Source organism: Cebus imitator, unplaced genomic scaffold (assembly GCF_001604975.1).
Source record: "Cebus imitator isolate Cc_AM_T3 unplaced genomic scaffold, Cebus_imitator-1.0 Scaffold150, whole genome shotgun sequence".
Classification (NCBI taxonomy): Eukaryota; Metazoa; Chordata; class Mammalia; order Primates; family Cebidae; genus Cebus; species Cebus imitator.
In genome coordinates this window covers 3347441-3367626 of record NW_016107465.1, presented here as the reverse complement: position 1 = coordinate 3367626, position 20186 = coordinate 3347441, and the positions used below count along the sequence as shown (strand labels likewise).

General features: G+C 36.6%; 1 protein-coding gene across 1 annotated transcript in view; it reads right to left on the bottom strand.

Annotated features, from left to right (window-relative positions):
• VPS13A (vacuolar protein sorting 13 homolog A) overlaps positions 1 to 20186 on the bottom strand; it is a 239033-nt gene that overhangs the window by 5625 nt on the left and 213222 nt on the right. The window contains exons 69-71 of the mRNA XM_017543278.2: positions 12028 to 12113; positions 9460 to 9583; positions 7526 to 7600 (exon numbers count right to left, since the gene is read on the bottom strand). Coding sequence (XP_017398767.1) covers positions 7526 to 7600; positions 9460 to 9583; positions 12028 to 12113 — 285 coding nt within the window. The remainder of the gene's footprint in view (positions 1 to 7525; positions 7601 to 9459; positions 9584 to 12027; positions 12114 to 20186) is intronic.

Here is a 20186-nt window from a genome sequence, read left to right as displayed (position 1 = left end):
AAATTGCAATGAAACAAAATGTAATGAATGGAGACCCAGAAGTTAGCTTTTTAGTTTAGTTAGTTAGGTGTATACTGACAGCCAATACATAAAATTCATCCTGCAAAAGAGATTAAATGGCCCAGATGACTCAGAAACAATGGTACTTGGTTTAATAGTAAGAATGAAGTTTTTCTAAGGTCTTTGGACTTAAATGTTCATTTTCAGAAAAAGTGAAATGGGCCAGCCTGAGAGAAAAAAATTCCTTACAATCTGTACTGACTCTATATCACGAACTTCCATGATTTCATATGTAGGATTCTACTAATGGAGTACAAATAATTAAATACAATTCCAGAGAGAGTAGTAGAACTAACATTCTTGAGCATTTTAGGTACTCTCACAATATATTTTCTTTTCTAAAATAATTTGAAATTACAAAATCAAATGTAAACGTAATGCACAACCTTTCTACCAGTGATGTCTATTATTATTGGGCATGGATGACAGATAAAAGCCATGGAGGTGATACAGGGGTTATTCTAGTATATAAAGATTTCACAGGGATGTTCGTGCCTCTTTAAGAGCCTAGTAAGAATAGCCCTAAGAGAGGCAGAGAAAGATAACTGAACCTAGTAGCCTTCTCTGGATGTTCCTGGCCAAGCAGGAGGATCAAAAACAAACCTTCTGAGATAAAGGTCACAGGGTGAAGGAATTAAAATAAAAGTTTATTGTAGATAAACTGAAATAGGTGGTACCTATTTCATGTCCTTCAGTGACATGAAAGAAGGTAGTCTAAAAGTCAAGCTTATCTGTCTCCCTATTCTAGGTGACAAGCATATGAAGGTTCTGGTCACTTTATTCCTCTTTCTTTATAACTTGCTCCTTTTGTGTTTTCTACTGTTAGCGTGTCAGTGTCACCTCCTATCAGAATGTCTGGATAGAAAATTGCACAGCACATGCTAACTTGTCCAAACTATGTGTATGGGACACTGGGAGAGGCCACTAGTTGGGTCCCAATGTGACAGGTGAAGTGGTAAATAGTCATCCACAGGAGGCATAGCAAGATGGCCAAGAGGAGGCAACACAGGAATGCAGCTCCCAGCAATGACACAGAAGGCTAGAGGACTTCACGATTCCAAGCAAGGTGCTGGGTTCACCCGATCGGAAGGTCGGGGACTTCACTCCCCTCGGTGCTCCAATTCAGATCCTGTGCTTACCTTATCCCTCCTGCAACTTGCAGTCCCTGAGCCCCACCAGACTGAGGGGCACTGTGGATGTCTATGCAAATCTGAGCAACTTGTTGGCAGAAGTTTGGACTAATGCTAGCAGGATGGAACTATCTGTCCCACAGAAAGAGGCAGAGTTGAAAGCAGGGAAACAGGCCAGGCAGGCCCCACCCCTACAAAACATAAACTGAAGCCTATGCACCAGAGAGCTTGGCAGCAAATACACCAGTTTGACCCCAACTGGGAAGATAGAGCTCAGGGAAGGAGAGATGCCACTGGGAAGGTGGGGCTAATTTCACCTGCAAACAAACTCCAGGGGAAGACATCCATCCAGCAACCTGACTGAATCTGAGGCAGCCCAACAGCGCCTCTACAGGCCAAAAAAGATATAGCTCCGACCACAATGGAAAGGATGCCCACTCAGAGATTCCTCCCAAAATCACCAACTTCAAAGATCAAAGGGAGATAAATCCACAAAGATGGGAAGAAACCAGCACAAAAAGGATGAAACCTTCAAAGACCAGAACACCTCTTCCCCTCCCAGGGATCATAACTCCTCACCATCAAGGGAACAAAACAAGACAGAAAATGAGTTTGATGAACTGACAGAAGCAGGTTTCAGAAGGTCAGTAATAACAAACTTCTCTGAGTTAAGAGACCATGTTCTAACCCAATGCAAGGAAACTAAGAACCTTGAAAAAAGGTTAGACAAAATGCTAACTAGAATAACCAGCTTGGAGAAGAAAATAAATGACTTGATGGAACTGAAAAACACAGCATGAGAACTTCGTGAGGCATACACAAGTTTCAACAACCGAACTGATCAAGCAGAAGAAAGGATATCAGAGAGAGAAGATCAAATCAATGAAAATGAGAAGGCAAGATTAGAGAAAAAAGAGTAAAAAGAAACAAAGCCTCCAAGAAATATGGAATTATGTGAAAATACCTAATCTACACTTGATTGGCGTACCTGAATGTGATGAGGAGAATGAATCCAAGCTGGAAAACACTCTTCAGGATACTATCCAAGAGAACTTCCCCAACCTAACAAGGCAGGCCAACATTCAAATCCAGGAAATACAGAGAACACCACAAAGATACTCCTCAAGAAGAGCAACCTCAAGGCACATAATCATCAGATTCACCAGGGAAGAAACAAAGGAAAAAATCCTAAGGGCAGCAAGAGAGAAAGGTCAAGTCACCCACAAAGGAAACACCATCAGACTCATAGCAGATCTCTTGGCAGAAACCCTACAAGCTAGAAGGGAGTAGGGGCCGATATTCAACATCCTTAAAGAAAAGAACTGATCAACCCAGAATTTTCTATCCAGCCAAACTAAGCTTCATAAGTAAAGGAGACATAAAATCCTTTAGGGATGAGAAATTGCTGAGAGATTTCATCACTACAAGACCTGCCTTACAAGAGCTCCTGAAGGAAGTACTAAACATGGAAAGGAACAACCAGTGCCAGCCACTGCAGAAACATACCAAATGGTAAAGAACAACAACACAATGAAGAAACTGCATCCAACTAATGGGCAAAACAACCAGCCTGCAACAAAATGGCAGGATCAAACTCAAACATAACAATATTAACATTGAATGTAAATGGGCTAAATGTCCCAATCAAAAGACACAGACTGGAAAACTGGATAAAAAGCCAAGACCCATTGGTGTGCTGTATTCAGGAGACCCATCTCACATGCAAAGACTGACAGACCAATGGAGAGCAAAAAAAAGCAGGGGTAGCAATCCTGGTCTCTCATAAAATGGACTTTAAACACCAAAGATCAAAAGAGACAAAAAAGGACATTACATAATGGTAAAAGGATCAATGGAACAAGAGCTAACTATCCTAAATATATATGCACCCAATGCAGGAGAACCCAGATACATAAAATGAGTTCTTAACCTACAAAGAGACTTAGACTCCTGCACAATAATAATGGAAGACTTTAACACTCCACTGACAATATTGGACAGATCAACGAGACAGAAAGTCAACAAGGATATCTAGGACTTGAACACAGATATGGACCAAGCGGACCTAATAGACATTTACAGAAAACTCACCTCAAATCCACAGAATACACATTCTTCTCAGCACCACATCGCACTTACTCTAAAACTGACCATGTAATTGGAAGTAAATCACTCCTCAGCAAATGCAAAAGAACGGAAGTCATAAACAGTCTCTCAGACCACAGTACCATTAAATTAGAACTCAGGATTAAAAGAAACACTCAAAACCGCACCATCACATGGAAACTGAACAACTTGCTCCTGAATGATGAATGGATAAACAATGAAATGAGGGCAGAAATAAAAATGTTCTTCGAAACCAACGAGAATGAAGACACAACGTACCAGATTCTATGGGACACATTTAGAGCAGTGTCTAGAGGGAAATTTATAGCAATAAATGCCCACATGAGAAACAATGAAAGATCTAAAATCGACACCCTATCATGAAAATTGAAAGAGCTAGAGGAGCAAGGTCAAAAACCTCAAAAGCTAGCAGAAGACAAGAAATAACTAAGATCAGAGCAGAACTGAAGGAGACAGACACAAAAAAAATCCTTCAAAAAATCAATAAATCCAGGAGCTGGTTTTTTGAAAAGATCAACAAAATAGACTGCTAGCTAGGTGAATAAAAAAGAAAAGAGAAGAATCTAATAGATGCAATAAAAAATAATAAAGGGGAGATCACCACTGACTCCTTGGAAATAGAAACTACCATCAGAGATTACTACAAACAGCTCTATGCACATAAACCAGTAAATCTGGAAGAAATGGATAAATTCCTAGGCACTTGCAGACTCCCAAGACTAAGCCAAGAAGATGCTGAAACCCTAAATAGACCAATAACAAGGTCTGAAGTCAATGCAGCAATTAATGGCCACCAAAAAAAGCCCAGGTCCAGATGGGTTCACAGCTGAATTCTACCAGACATACAAAGAGGAGCCGGTACCATTCCTGTTGAAACTATTCCAAACAATACAAAAAAGAGAGAATCCTCCCTAAGTCTTTCTATGAGACCAATATCATCCTGATACCAAAACGTGGCAGAGACAGAACTAAAAAAGAAAACTACAGGCCAATATCCATGATGAACACTGATGTAAAAATCTTCAATAAAATACTGGCAAACCAGATCCAACAGCACATCAAAAAGCTTATCGACCATGATCAAGTAGGCTTCATCCTGAGAATGCATGGCTGGTTCAACATATGCAAATCTATAAACGTAATCCACCATATAAACAGAACCAAAGATAAAAACCACGATTATCTCAATAGATGCAGAGGAGGCCTTTGACAAAATTCAACAGTCCTTTATGCTAAAAACTCTCAACAAATTAGGTATCAATGAAATGTATCTCAAAATAATAAAAACTATTTACAATAAACCCACAGCCAATATCATACTAAACAGGCAATAACTAGAAGCATTCCCTTTAAAAACTGGCACTAGACAAGGATGCCCTCTCTCACCCCTCCTATTCAATATAGTATTGGAAGTTCTAGCCAGAGCAATTAGGCAAGAAAAAGAAATAAAGGGCATTCAGTTAAGGAAAAGAAGAAGTCAAATTGTCCCTATTTGCAGACGACATGATCGTATATTTAGAAGACCCCATTGTCTCAGCCCAAAACCTCCTTAGGCTGATAAGCAACTTTGGCAAAGTCTCAGGATACAAAATCAATGTGCAGAAATCATAAGGATTTCTATACACCAACAACAGACAAACAGAGAGCCAAATCATAAGCAAACTCTCATTTACAACTGCTACAAAGAGAATAAAATACCTAGGGATACAGCTAACAAAGGATGTAAAAGATCTCTTCAAGGAGAACTACAAACCACTGCTCAAGGAAATAGGAGAGGACACAAAGAGATGGAAACACATTCCATGCTCATGGTTAGGAAGAATCAATATTGTGAAAATGGCCATATTGCCCAAAGTAATTTATAGATTCAATGCTATCCCCATCAAGCTACCATTGACCTTCTTCATAGAACTGGAAAAAAACACTTTAAACTTCATATGGAACCAAAAGAGAGCCAGCATAGCCAAGACAATCCTAAGCAAAATGAACAAAGCCGGAGGCATCATCCTATCTGACTTCAAACTATACTACAAGGCTAATCAAAACAGCATGGTACTGATACCAAAACAGAGATATAGACCAATGGAACAGAACAGAGGCCTTGGAGGCAATGCCACACATCTACAACCATCTGATCTTTGACAAACTGGACAAAAACAAGCAATGGGGAAAGGATTCCCTGTTTAATAAATGGTGTTGGGAAAACTGTCTAGCCATATTCATGAAGCTGAAACTGGACCCCTTCCTTACACCTTATACAAAAATTAACTCCAGATGGATTAAAGATTTAAACATAAGTCCTAACACCATAAAAACCCTGGAGGAAAACCTAGGCAACACCATTCAGGACATAGGCACAGGCAAGGACTTCATGACTAAAACACCAGAAGCAATGGAAACAAAAGCCAAAATAGACAAATGGGATCTAATTAAACTCAAGAGTTTCTGCAAAGCAAAAGAAACAATCATTAGAGTGAACTGGCAACCAACAGAATGGGAAAAAATTTTTGCAATCTCTACCCATCTGACAAAGGGCTAATATCCAGAATCTACAAAGAAGTAAAGCAGATTTACAAGAAAAAAATACCCATTTGAAAGTGGGCAAAGGATATGAACAGACACTTTTCAAAAGAAGACATTTAGGCGGCCAACAAATGTGAAAAATGCTCATCATCACTGGTCATTAGAGAAATGCAAATCAAAACCACATTGAGATACCATCTCACGCCAGTTAGAATGGTGGTGATTAAAAAACCTGGAGACATCAGATGCTGGAGAGGATGTGGAGAAAAGGAACACTTTTACACTGTTGGTGGGAGTGTAAATTAGTTCAACCATTATGGAAGACAGTGTGGCAACTCCTCAAGGATCTAGAAATAGAAATTCCATTTGACCCAGCAGTCCCATTACTGGGTATATACCCAAAGGATTATAAATTGTTCTGTTATAAAGACATGCACATGCATGTTCATCATGGCACTGTTTACAATAGCGAAGACCTGGAACCAACCCAAATGCCCATCCATGATAGACTGGACAAAGAAAATGTGGCACATATACACTATGGAATACTATGCAGCCATAAAAAACGATGAATTCATGTCCTTTGTAGAGACATGGATGACTCTAGAAACCATCATTCTCAGCAAACTGACACAAGAACAGAAAGTCAAACACTGCATGTTTTCACTCATAGGCAGGTGATAAACAATAAGAACACTTAGGCACAGGGAAGGGGACAACACTCACTGTGCTAGGTGGGAGGGAGTGGAGGGGAGGGGAGGGGAGGATAACACTGGGAGAAATGTCTGATATAGGTGACAGGGCTGGGGGGGATGGACATAGCAAACCACCATGGCATGTATGTACTTATGCAACAATTCTGCAGGATGCAGGATGTGTACATGTACCTGAGCCCAAAGCACAATAAAAAAAAGTCATCCACAGCCAGGATCAACATAGAGCATTGTATTAGCATAGGAGGCCAGGTATCTGTCTGAGTTTACGCCTGAGGCCCAGGAATCAATTATAGGAGAAATGCCCTCTTATTCTAAGTTTCATGATATAGTGAATACAACTCAACATTCTGAATAGCACTTCAGTTGTGATCAATGAGGTCAATTGATAGCTTTCATTTTCTTGACAGTGCACATCCTTGTCATTGCCATAATCCCTAAAGTATACACCAGGCTTTTCAGTTCACATCATTCCCATTTTGAGGAAACTGAGCTTAGCTGACCCTCCCCAAGATTCCACAGTCAAGAAGGACAGAAACAGTATTCAAACTCAGATTTTCTACTGGGGTTGGCTCCCTTTGGTCTGTGTCATGCTATGGCAACTTTAAAAAAAATCATGGTAGCTATCAAAAATGTGGGGCTATACTTTCCTGCTGCAGCTGATGGATTAACACTAAACCAATTTTTGTTTACTGACTTTTTATTTTAAAAATGTTATAGTTAGCATTTAAAATAAGATGGAGCAATCTGGTTTAAAAAGCAAGTAGCTATGCTGAATTGAAACCAGTAAAAAAAAGTGTTGGGAAATTATTATCTAGTTACATATACTAAAACCTGCCAAAACACAAAAGCAAAACAAAATGAAACAAAAACCTCCCAAACAAATCTTATCTGCCTTAAAAGAGAGTCTAGTTACATGGTTTTAAAATGAGCAGCTCCTATCTATTTAAATAAAAGATTTATCATATTTACCCTGGCATCCTCTGGGGTCTTGAAGTTAATTATTTTTCCAAACTCTCTGGCATGAAATACAGACTTCACTCGTTCCTATAAACAGAATAAGTAAATTCATTAAAAAGAAAATCTGGTTGTAAAAACCCATAAAGCAATGCCACAAAGCTTTATTACTGTATGCTTAAAGTGTCCATCTTATATAAATCATGCATCTTAAAAAAGACAATGAGGAACCAAGAAGAATCAAAACCAATAGAAAAAAAGACTACATTTTGGCCAGGCATAGTGGCTCGCACCTGTAATTCCAGCACCTTGGGAGGCCAAAGTGGGTAGATTTCCTGAGGTCAGGAGTTTGAAACCAGCCTAACCAACATGGAGAAATCCCATCTCTACTAAAAATACAAGATTAGCCAGGTGTGGTGGCACATGCCTGTAATCCCAGTTACTTGGGAGGCTGAGGCAGGAGAGTTGCTTGAACCCAGGAGGTGGAGGTTGCGGTGAGCCGAGATTGTACCACTGTACTCCAGCCTGGGCAACAAGAGCAAAACTCTGTCTCAAAAATACCAAAAGACTGTATACTATTAATACATGTTCATTATCACTAAAGCTAAATTAAAAAGCTTAAAGTGATATTTCAATTGCTAAAGTCATAAAGGGTTGGCATAAAGGATGGGAAGGAGGTTAAGTCAGGGTAGTGCCACTGTTTTTCCTCTTCAAATAATTTCCTACACAGTTGTTATCTGGCTATAGAATCGTGATTGAATCCGGGTTAAAAATAATATACACACATGTGTGTATGCATATATATATAAACACATAACATGTGTTGGAGTATGTGCATGTGTGCATGCAAGTGTGCATGCATGTATGTACTTCTGACATTTTAAACCAGTCATATAGTAAGAATATACTTTAGAATCAAATAGATCAGGTTGGGTCCTCGATTTTCCTCTGTTTAAGCACCTTTGGTATTATGTTTAGTATTGGTAGTGGGGAGTAGGAACTGTCTAAGAGCAGATATTAAGCATTTCAGGGACAAATAGAAGTGAAACTATTGACAAGGATGATGTTTCTCTGTACGTATGGGTAAGGTCATAGAGTGGCAAAGTGAAGGTTTTACTAGTCTAACATGTTCTAAAAGTAATTCAACTATACATGCAGACTCTAGAAGAAATTAGATTCTTCTAATTAAAAAAAGAAAAAAATAATAATAAAAAAAAAAAGGATGAGGCTGGGCCCAGTGGCTCATGTCTGTAATCACAGCACTCTGGGAGGCCAAGGAAGGCAGGCTGCTTGTGCCCAGGAATTTGAGACCGGACTGGCCAATCTGGTGAAACACTGTCTATACTAAAAATACAAAAATTAGCCAGACATGGTGGCACATGCCTGTCCTAGTGACTCAAGAGGCTGAGGCAGGAAAATTGCTTGAACCTGGGAGGTGGAGGTTGCAGTGATCTGAGAGCATCGCTGCACTCCAGCCTGGGTGACAGGGTGAGACTCTGTCTCAAAAAAAAAAAAAAAAAGAATGATGGATTGCAGAATTGTAGATATGAGGTCTCATGAAAAGGTGGAAGGAGAAGAAATCAAAGAGATAATAATGTATTAATGTTAGAAAGGGAAAAATATATTTAAAAAGCCAGGAAAGCTCTATGGACTGGTGTACAGGCTAATAGCCACTAACCATTATTTCATATGTGGGAAGGTAGGGTTCAGTCACTGAATATACACTGAGGGCCCAGGAATGTTACTGTGAATGCAATAGCGCAGAAAGCAGTTTTTCTTGGCCTAGTTTTCTTTTCTTTAAGCCTGGCTAAGATAGCAGGTATAAAGGAAAACCATGCCAAGACAATTGACATCTATAAAAGAGGTAGAACATTACACAAATAAAGAGGACTATTTCAAAACATTATTTTCAGTTCCAAGTTTTCAAAAAATAAATCTATTCAACATACCTTTGCTTCAATGCGCAGTCTTCTTCCGTGAACAATGAATGGTTCTTTGGTAAATTCATCAAAACTATACTGCCACTCACATGTGAGTTGTCCAAATGTTCCCTTTGTTACAAACAATACACCACTGCAGAAACAAAAACAAAACGAAATTGCTTTAAAATTGAGGCACTTATATACGATAACAACAGGATGCAGATGATCGAAAGTGCAAATGCAATATTCACCAACAGAGACTATATTCTGCGTCATAAAAGCCTTAATGAATTTAAAAGAACTGAAACCATAAAGTGTATTCTCAGATCATAACAGAACTAAACTAGAAACCAAAACAAAAGGATAACAATAGTATTTCCAAATGCTTAAAAGTAACACTTCCAAATAATCCAGGAGTCAAAGAATCTCAAAGGAAATTAGAAAGTATTTTGAACAGAATGAGAATGAAAATGTAATACAGAATTTGTGGGATGCAGCTAACATAATGCTCAATGGGAAATTTATAGCACAACATATTTATATTAGAAAAACTGAAGCACTTATAAAATCAAATACATAAGGCAATTCATAAGAAACAGGGTACATTTACAGAACCAATTATCAGCCAATATTTGCAGGAACTTTCATGTAATTAACACGTTAGAATACTTTCATTACTAAGGCTCCATGTAACCTATTTCCCAACTACATCAAAAAGAAGCTTTTCTAACCATGTTGAACAGAATCATCATGCTGAGGGCCATGGGATTTTCATAGGTAAAATCAAGTCCCATTCCTGCCAATTTTAGAGAAAGACTTCAAAAAGCATCATTCTAATTTTTAAATAAATTGTTTTCCCATTTTGAAGAAAAAAGGAAATGAAAATGCCTTCTGTCTATAAGAAGTCTGTTTAATCCTTCCTTCAAATGTCTTTCTTCTCAATTTTTCTTTCTGATTGAAACATCAATTGTAGGTGCAACCAGAGGTGTCTAGTAGATTGAGTTAAAGAAACATGTGGCTCCTGGCTAGGATGGAAAAGGAGAAAGCTAGCCAGGATTTTTATCTCTCACTTCCATCTTCTGTCCCTGTTCCCCTCTTTTACCAATCCTGGATTACAGGAGCTGATGGAGCAAACCTAGTGGTGCTCCAGGACATCCAGCCATGTGAAAAGTCACAGACAGACTGGCCAATGTAGCAGGTACTCCCAGTCCTGATCCAAAGATCCTTTATCCTCAAACCTGAAACTTGGAAAGGGAATCCCATGTATAACTACCATGCTTTATTTAACTATAACTAATTCACTTCCCTTACTCTGTCTAGGGACTGGGGCCTCATCTAAAGGAAGTCTATTGCTAAAAAATAACATTTAAAATGTTGCAAGATGTGGAACCAAACTTTGCAACTGATCTTTTTTAATGCTGCTTAGTTACCTTTCCTTTAGTTAATGGGAAAGTGAGTTACTAAAACATGATGGAAAATTTTTGTGAGCAAAAATGATGCTGAAGCAATGTCTGTAATTACAAAAGTCTAGAAACAAGTTACATGTAAATTAGTACATAATTCTAAATGAATATTAGGCAAGAATTTATAAATTAAGATCTCCTTAGATTGACATGTAATAATGTTCAAAATATAGATCTCAAGTAAAAAAATTAAAAGTACATCATGGTATGTATAAGAGACTTTTATCTGCATTAAAATATGTGTCTGTCTACCCGTAGAGACATAGAATACTTCAAGAGGATATAAAGGAACCAAGTAAAAAAATGGGCTACCTCTTGGAAGGGAACAGAGTGACTAGTATCTGGGATGGAATGAAGTCTTGTGAAAGTTTTCCACTTGGTGTTACTTTTTAAATCAAAAAATTAAAATGGGGCTATATTTCAGAAACTGAGATTAAAACATTAAAAGTGAGTGCTTAGTAGTCACCTTGAACCAACACAATGCTTAGGTAACTTTACCTTTCAATATTGAACAAAACCATAGATTAACAACTCCTTTCTGGTTAGCTATAACTTCTCCCCACCACCCAGAGACTGCCATCTTACTAATGCACTTGCTCATTCCTTCCCTAGTTCAGCGACGACTCCTGCACACTTGCCACTCTTAGGCTATGCCACTGTGTATTTTTGCACATACCCCACCACTGTCTGTCTGAAGAAGTCGCTGTAGTATCCAACTAAAATTGTATCTGCTTCTACTAGTATATCCACTTATGTGAATCTATATGTATTCTAACAAACAGATACCACCAGAGGACTGCTGACTTCTGGGATAACCTAAAATTGTGTACTTCTTCAGAGAGGAGAAAGTTTACTTTTAAGAGGACAACTTTATGGAATTTCTCCATCCATTTGAATTGGTTGAGACAAAAACTAAAATATTTATGTCTGTGCATGACTGTGTTTATCTGTATGCATGCACAAAGCTATGCATGAAATTTATGTAATGTTTAGGGAGTTAGGCTTGTGGAGCAAGAGGAGCCAAGAATCGGCGTGACTATATAGAACAAAAGGTGAGTAACAAATCTTTACCTCATGAGTGGCTGTCAGTTAACCCCTTATCGTATTACATAAGAGAAAGAAAGCAAGTTACCGTCTGGTTATCATCAGCATATCTGTTTTATTGATCATGACATGGGTAAAATATTTGTATTTTGCAAATCTTCCATTTTCCATGACCTAAAAGAAAAAAGTGAGAGACAATGAGAAAATTGATAATATTCCTATTGTAATGCAAACAATGCCTTATAATCCTCTAAAAACCATTTCTCAATGGGGGCAAACCATTAATATACAGAAAACTGATTTAACTATTTGCAAAATCATTGCTGTTTCCTTTTTAAAAGCATCTACTTGTACTACTTTATTTAAGATTACTCAGTTGCAGCAATGCCAATCTTTAATGCTAGACTTTTAGAAGCTAATGTTATCTCACAAAGTTTAAGTTCAATCTAATGAGGTATTTATTACAGTGAATACTGGAAAATATATTAGTATTTAATATTTATACAAAACCACAAGTAAATACTAACACATATCTAAACATATGCATCACATAAATTACTAATTAGTTTCTGCCTTGTCCTAGAAATTCTGTATAGATCTTACAAACATGCTTTTCTTTGTCAATCTCACAACTCATTAAAAAAATAAGGGGCAGAGAGTTTCTGGACAAACAGGGACCTCAAGGTTTACTTAGCCTTTGGAACAATCTTTATTTTCAAGACTGTTGAAACACTGTCTATCCATGCATTGTCTGCTAACAACCATTTGCTTCAAAAAATGTAAATATAACCAGATGAAGAAAATAGTTATTTTAAATTCTATTTTCAGTAATATTTTCTCTGAGGATGGAGTTACTTCAACTAAAGTATATAGCAGGCTAGCCTACTATTTTTACAGTTAAGGCAAGCAATGTAATTATGACTAAGAGCCCTCAAGAAGAGGCATGCTATGAATTTAGCCAAAATGTGAGAAATCATAAAGAAATTTCAAGAAAGGATATAAAAGTTTTAGAAAATTGTGTTCCATGAAGCTGTACCAAAAACCAAAAATTATTTAGCTTAGAAGAAAGCTACGAAGTGACTTCATGATAATCTTGGTATAGAAAGTTGATAGCTTTCATTTTTATCTGAGAAAGAATTAAAAAAATAACTAAAATATGATGAATCATACAGATTAACTGCATGGAAGAAGTTTCTAACTTCAACAATTATACAATACTGAAGAAGAAAATACTATTTAATGAAGCAGGTAGGGCAAATAGATGCAAATACTTTGTATTAGAAATGAAAAAGGGACCTAACTACAGATTCAGAAAAAATCAATATGAATTACAGTAGTTCCCCCTTATCTGCAGGGGGATATATTCCTAGACCTCCAGTGGGTGCCTGAAACCACAGATAGCACTGAACCCTATATATATATTCTATGACCTATGATAAAGGTTAATTTATAAATTAGGCACAGTAAGAGATTAACAACAACCAATAATAAAATAGAACAATTACACTGTAATAAAAGTTATGTGAAGGTTTATTTCTGTAATTTTCCATTTAATATTTTCAAACCATGGTTGGCCATGGGTAACTGAAACTGCAGAAAGCAACTGTGGATATAACAGGATCACCGTATTAGATAATTTATAAATTATGGAAATAATTTTGAAAACTTAGATGAAATGAACTATGTTTTAAGAAATATAAATTAAGAGGAATAAGCATCATGAGTAGAAATTATTTGCAGATGACAGTACATCTGGAAAATCCAAGCCCACAAAACCCAGTAATCAATTTGGAAATGGAAGAGAGAGAAATCCTGTTTACAAAATAAAAAATAAATATTTGCATGTAAGTTTAATAAATAATGGGCAGAACACAGGTGATAAAAGCCGTATCACTCTATTCAGGGGAGTAAAATAAATTTTGAAAATGGAAATCCATGTCTTATTCTTGGATATAAAAATTTATAAGATGTTATTGACTCCCAATTTTTACACACACATGCATGCACGTGCCTGCGCACACGTGTGTGCACACACACACACACACTTCATGTGATCTCAAGATGGTGGTTTTTGAAGCATGGGGTAAAAGGTAAGAGTGATTTGTCAAAATTATACTAAAAAGAAAAATATGTAGTAATATCCAGTAAGAAGAATGATAAAAACTACTCTAGCAGAAATTAATACAATTTATAAAGTTGCAGTAGTGAAACGGTTTGAGGCTGGTAAAGTATATGCAGACATATCAAAGGAAGAATACAGATTGCAGAAACTGGCCACTATGTATATAGGAAATTACAAAATCCTATCCCATTATGGAAATTCATTAAATCAAGACAGCACTTCGAGTTAGTAGGTAAATACATGCATTACCAAATAAATGGTATTTTAGGTAACTCACTGGCTAAAGCTGAATCCTTCACTCCTTATACCCAATAAATTCTAGATGGATCAGTAATTTAAGTGTACAAATTGACTATAAAAGCACTAGAAAAAGTAACATTTAATAATCAAAGCAGGAAAGGCCAAAATATAACAAAGTCCATAAAACACAACATTAAAAAAACTGTTAAATACACAGAACTTAACCACTACTGAATGGCAAAACGATAAGCAAATAAACAGTAGTAAAGCAAAATAGCACAAAAATCAAGGGACAAATTGTGAACATATTTGCCAATACAAAGATATAATTTCAAAATATAGATAATTCTAGCAATTTGAAGAAACCAATAGAAAAAAAATGAGTAAAGTAGTAGAAAAATGTGTGACGAATATGAACAGGTAGTTGAAAAAAACACAATATCCAACTGATAAACATGAGAAACTATTCACTATAACTCAAAATCAGGAAAATGCAAATCAATTAAACATACCCTTTGAGTCAGCAATTCCACTGCTAAAATTTATCTTATGCAAAAGTGTGCCAAAATATACATATAAGAATCTTCATAGCAATACTGTATTGAGTATACAATCTAAATATTAATAGGGTATTGGTTAAATAAATTCATGTACAGCCATACAATGGAACACTATGAAGTCATTAAAAAGAAAAGTGAAGATCTGTGCATACTGATATAGAGAAATGTACAAGATATAGTAAACAAAAAGAAATTACATTACAAAACAGAGTATATAGAAAGAAAAGAGGAAACACATACATGTACATATACTTGTATGTACATAAGAAATTTCTGGAAGTTATACATCAATCTATTAGCACTGATCTCTGGGGTTTTGAAGCATAACGGTGGAAGTAGAAGTTACCTTTTATTTTAATTTTTACACTCTTTTATTCTGTTTGAGTTTTTTGATATCTGAAAAGAAACTGGCTTAAAAAGGTTCATTTTCTTTAATTCCATGTGGCCAAGTTTAAAAATCAAGAATACAAATGTTGGCCTCCTCAAGAATATCACTGCTAACAGAATTCAAGAACCTACATGAACCATTAATATATCATAACCTTCAAATAATGTAAAATCTGTGGTTTATTCCAAGTACTTAGCTTTTATTTCTACATTATACTAAGTTTGGGCATCGTCATTAAGGCTACCTGTCATCATTTTCTGCTTTTCAGACCCAACTTGAATCCAAGCAGTTAAACCAATATCAACAGTCACAACAGCATTTGTATAAATAAAAGCTAAAATATCCAAAGAAAGTAATTCATATAATGCTTTCCATCCAAAACCTTAAATGTAACACTTGAAAGACGAATGAGCTTTATGGTCATAGCAGTCTGCTTTGAAACATAAGCAACTGTATCCTTTGTTATTAGGGTGACTGTATTTGAATAAACATCAAAGATAACTCATTGCACAGCAAAATCTTGCTGGTCAGTCTCCATTACAAACATGGAAATATGGAATAACGTCATAAACAGAATCCAAAACCTTCAAACTGAATCCACAGAAGTATGGGAGAGAACATATAATAGCTTATTAGCCACTATCATCTTCCATCACACTGCAAAAAAGTCTACAAATGTCATGTTTTAGTCACAAATTCCTGCCAGACTTTATAAATGTACTACATATGAAGCTTTAGACTTCTCAAAACATCATTTCTTTTAGGAAAAAAACCCAGAATTTTAGAGCTGAAAAACTCCCATTGTTCATCCAAACCAAGCTCTTCCTTTTACACATGAAGAAACTGATGATCAGTAAGTGTCTAATGAATCTTATAAATCTAAATTTTCACAACCTTGTGTAATTAGGTAAAAGAAGAGCTAAGTGACTTGCTTGGGGTTAGTTGCAAAACTGGATTCTTCACTTCTAATTCCAGTGCACTTCACTACACCAAACAGATCATGATGTTTCCTCATTGTGCTATCAGTCATACTTTCCCCATAGTACCTCAAGAAATGTCTTTGATATCCCTTGACACTGATAGTTGCCGAGGCAGGCTGCTAATTGTTTCCAGGTCAACAGTGTTCAAATAACTTAGTGTCAAAATCCTACCCTCCTCCAACCCAAACAGATGCTAGGTATAAATGGTTCTACCAAAATAATTTGTGATAGCCTTTAATATAACCGAAGAATTAGCAAAATCAGGGTTTAGGAATCATCATGTAGGGCCCTTACATAAAGAACAAGATTTGGCTGAAATATAAAGGAATTAACAATGCCAGGACTTCAGACATGTAACCTCATTTATGTACTTTAATGTTAAAGGAAAAACATTTTTTTGCCTTATTCATTCAAAGTATATATATAAATTACCTATTATAGTTTAAGAATCACTAAAAGAAATAAACACAGAAACACAATGGTAACTGCATTCATTATATACAATTGTCAGAATCTATACATAATTAAAATGTGTGGTTATTGGTAAACAGGTCCTTTTGCATTTAGAAAAGATGAGTACATAAATCATACTTCACTAGACATAAATAAATTCAAATTAATGATACATTTGGGAACACAAAGAAAGTGGAACCTGAAGGATAGAGCCATGGTAACAGAGACATTTCTAACACTCTCAAGTCATCCAAATGTTACGAAGCAGAATTCCGTAATAAAAATACTTCTGAAAAATAATGCAAAATGGAAAAGATTAAAAATAGGAACAAATCACTAAAATAAAAGCCTTTAAGGCCTAACCAAAGAATGTGGTAATCAATAATGGGAAACATATTTAAGAAAATTGGTTAAAGGACAAGAACATGTTGTTTAGCAAACAAAAAAACAAAATCTAATCAGTATCTGACTCATTTGGAAGACAAGTGCTGCATAAAGGTATGAATGAGATTTTTAAAAAATATATAGCAAAAATGGGGGATTAAAAACATGAAATTTGGCTGGGCATGGTGGCTCACGCCTGTAATCCCAGCACTTTGGGAGGCTGAGGGGGGTGGATCACCTGAGGTCAGGAGTTCGAGACCAGCCTGGCCAACATGGCAAAACCTCATCTCTACTAAAAATACAAAAAATTAGCTAGGTGTGGTGGCAGGCACCTGTAATCCTAGCTATTTGGGAGGCTGAGGCAGGGAGAATCACTTGAACCTGGGAGGCTGAGGATGCAGTGAGCTGAGATTGTGCTATTGCACTCCAGTCTGGGCAACAGAGCAAGACTCTTGTCTCAAAAACAATCAAACAAAAATGAAATTCGTCTAGATGAAAGATAAAAGTGAATATTACCAAGCAAGAAAACATACTAGATCACAAATAAATGGTTTTATAGACTGACTGAGTGTTCAGGAGATGACTGGGAAAGAAGAAGGATTTATGAATAGATTCTACTCAAAATTTAAGCTCATTTCTAAAACCAACAAAATTCAGGAAGTTAATTGTAAAACGGTAAATACTGCCATTTTAAAACTATTTAAGAAATAAATAGACAAATTGTTCAAAACATCTCATCTTTAGAGAAAACTTAGTCAATAAGTATAACCTCCTTAGAGTTATGTGATGAATGTTTAAGGATAAAGAATATTTTACTAATTCACTTCAAACCTCAGACTTGAGTGCAATGGCCAGGAAAAAGAAGGTATTCAAGCAAGCTTCATAATTAAATACAGTAGAAATTAATTGCCTCAAAACTTAATGATTTCATGTTCTTGAATGAGACTAATTGTAAACAAGAGTAAAGAAGTGACATGTAGCTTACCTTGTGAGGTAAGTTGATTTTAAAAAAGTAAAATCTTAATCTTACTGATTATATCATCAAATCTGAAGACCAACCAGCACTTATTTTATTCCTCATATCTCCATCTTCTCCCATGCTAATAGGCTACCTTGACGGGTCAGTAAAACCATAGGTATAGGCTATATTGACAGCTTAGACAGGGCAGGAAAGCTGAGCATTACCTCTGACATAAAATCAAATGAAAGAAACTACTATATCTTAAGAGATATGAATTGTTGTCATCAACTGATACAACCGAAAGCCTAGAGAAGGAAAAGAACTACAGTATGCTCATGAAATAGTTTTGTGTACTGACAACAGCAGACCATCAATTAACCTACTTAATATATTCTAGAAGGGCCAGAGTGGGTGAATCAAGGGTAATGTAGGTCCACAGCAACAAAAGTCTCACTAAAGCAGTTCAGCAGAACCTCTACTGGATCAACATTTATGGGTTCATGATACTATATATCCCTGAAAGCAGCAGTAACGTTTCTTTTGAACTACTGTATGTTTCAGAGCAGTTCAAATCACTGAGGTTCTTTTTTTCCTTTCAAGGTTAATAGAATAATAGAACAGATTCTTTTATCTTGGCAAAGAGGAGAAAAATGAAATAATTTATATAATGACGACTAAGAACTTGTATAAACTGGTATTCATCTGGAATAAAAATATGACGAGCTACTATTAGGCACCAAGCTAATAATTACCGCGTAACTAATTTTATTATACTCCACCTTATTGTATTTCCCAGATACCGTTTTTTATAAATTGAAGGTTTATGGCAACTCTGCATCAAGCAAGTTTATAAGCACCATTTGTCAACAGCACGTGCTCATTTCGTGTCTCTATGTCACATTTTGGTAACTTCTTACAGTATTTCAAACTTTTACCATTATTTTATCTGTATGGTGATCTGTGATCAGTGATCTTTGATACCACTATTTTATAGTCCCTTTTGAGGTGCCATAAACTACACCCATAGAGAGTGAGCTTAATCTATAAATGTGTGTGTTCTGACTGCCCACTGACTGGACGTTTCCCAAACCCTCTCCCTCTCCTTGAGCCTCCCTATTACGTGAGAAACAACAATATTGAAATTGGTCCAATTAACAGCCTTACAATGACTTCTAAGCGTTGAAGTGAAAAGAAGAGTTATAGGTCCATCACTTTAAATCAAAAGCTAGAAACAACCAAGCTTAGTGAGAAAGGTTATGTCAAAAGCTGAGGTAGGCTGAAAGCTAGGCCTCTTATACCAAAAAGCTAAGTGTGAATGCATAGGGAAAGTTCTTGAAGGAAAGTAAAATACAAGTGCTACTCCAGTGAACACACAAATTATAAGAAAGCAAAAGAGCCTGATTGCTGATATGGAGAAGGATTTAGTGGTCTGGATAGAAGATCAAATCAGCCACATTTCTTCAAGCCAAAGCCTAATCCAGAGCAAGGCCCTAACTCTCTTTAATTATATGAAGGCTGAGAGAGGTGGGGAAGCTGCAGAAGAAAAGTTGAAGCCAGCGGGTTAGTTCATGAGGTTTAAGGAAAGAAATTCATCTCCATAACATAAAAGCACAAGGTGAAGCAGAAAGTGCTGATGGAGAAGCTGCAGCAAGTTATCCAGAAGATCTAGCTAAGATCACTGATGACAGTGGCTACATGAAACAACTGATTTTCAATATAGATGAGACAGACTTCTAATGGAAGATGCTATCCAGGACTTTCATAGCTAGAGAGAAGTTAATGCCCGGCTTTAAAGCTTCAAAGGACAGTCAGATTCTCTTGTTAGGGGCCAGTGCAGCTGGTGACTTTATTTATTTTCTTTAAAAACATGGTCTTGCTTTGTTGCCCAATATGGACTCGAACTTCTGGGCTCAAGAGATCCTCTTGCCTCAGCCTCCCAAATAACTGGGACAACAGGCTGGGGCCACCATGCCTGCTGCAGCTGGTGATTTTAAGTTGAAGCTAATGCTCCATTCCAAAAATCTTAGGGCCCTGGCCAGGTGCAGTGGCTCACATGTGTAATTCCAGCACTTTGGGAGGCCAAGGCGGGTAGATCACTTGAGCACAAGAGTTCAAGACTAGCTTTGGGCAACATGTTGAAATCCTGTCTCTACAAAAAA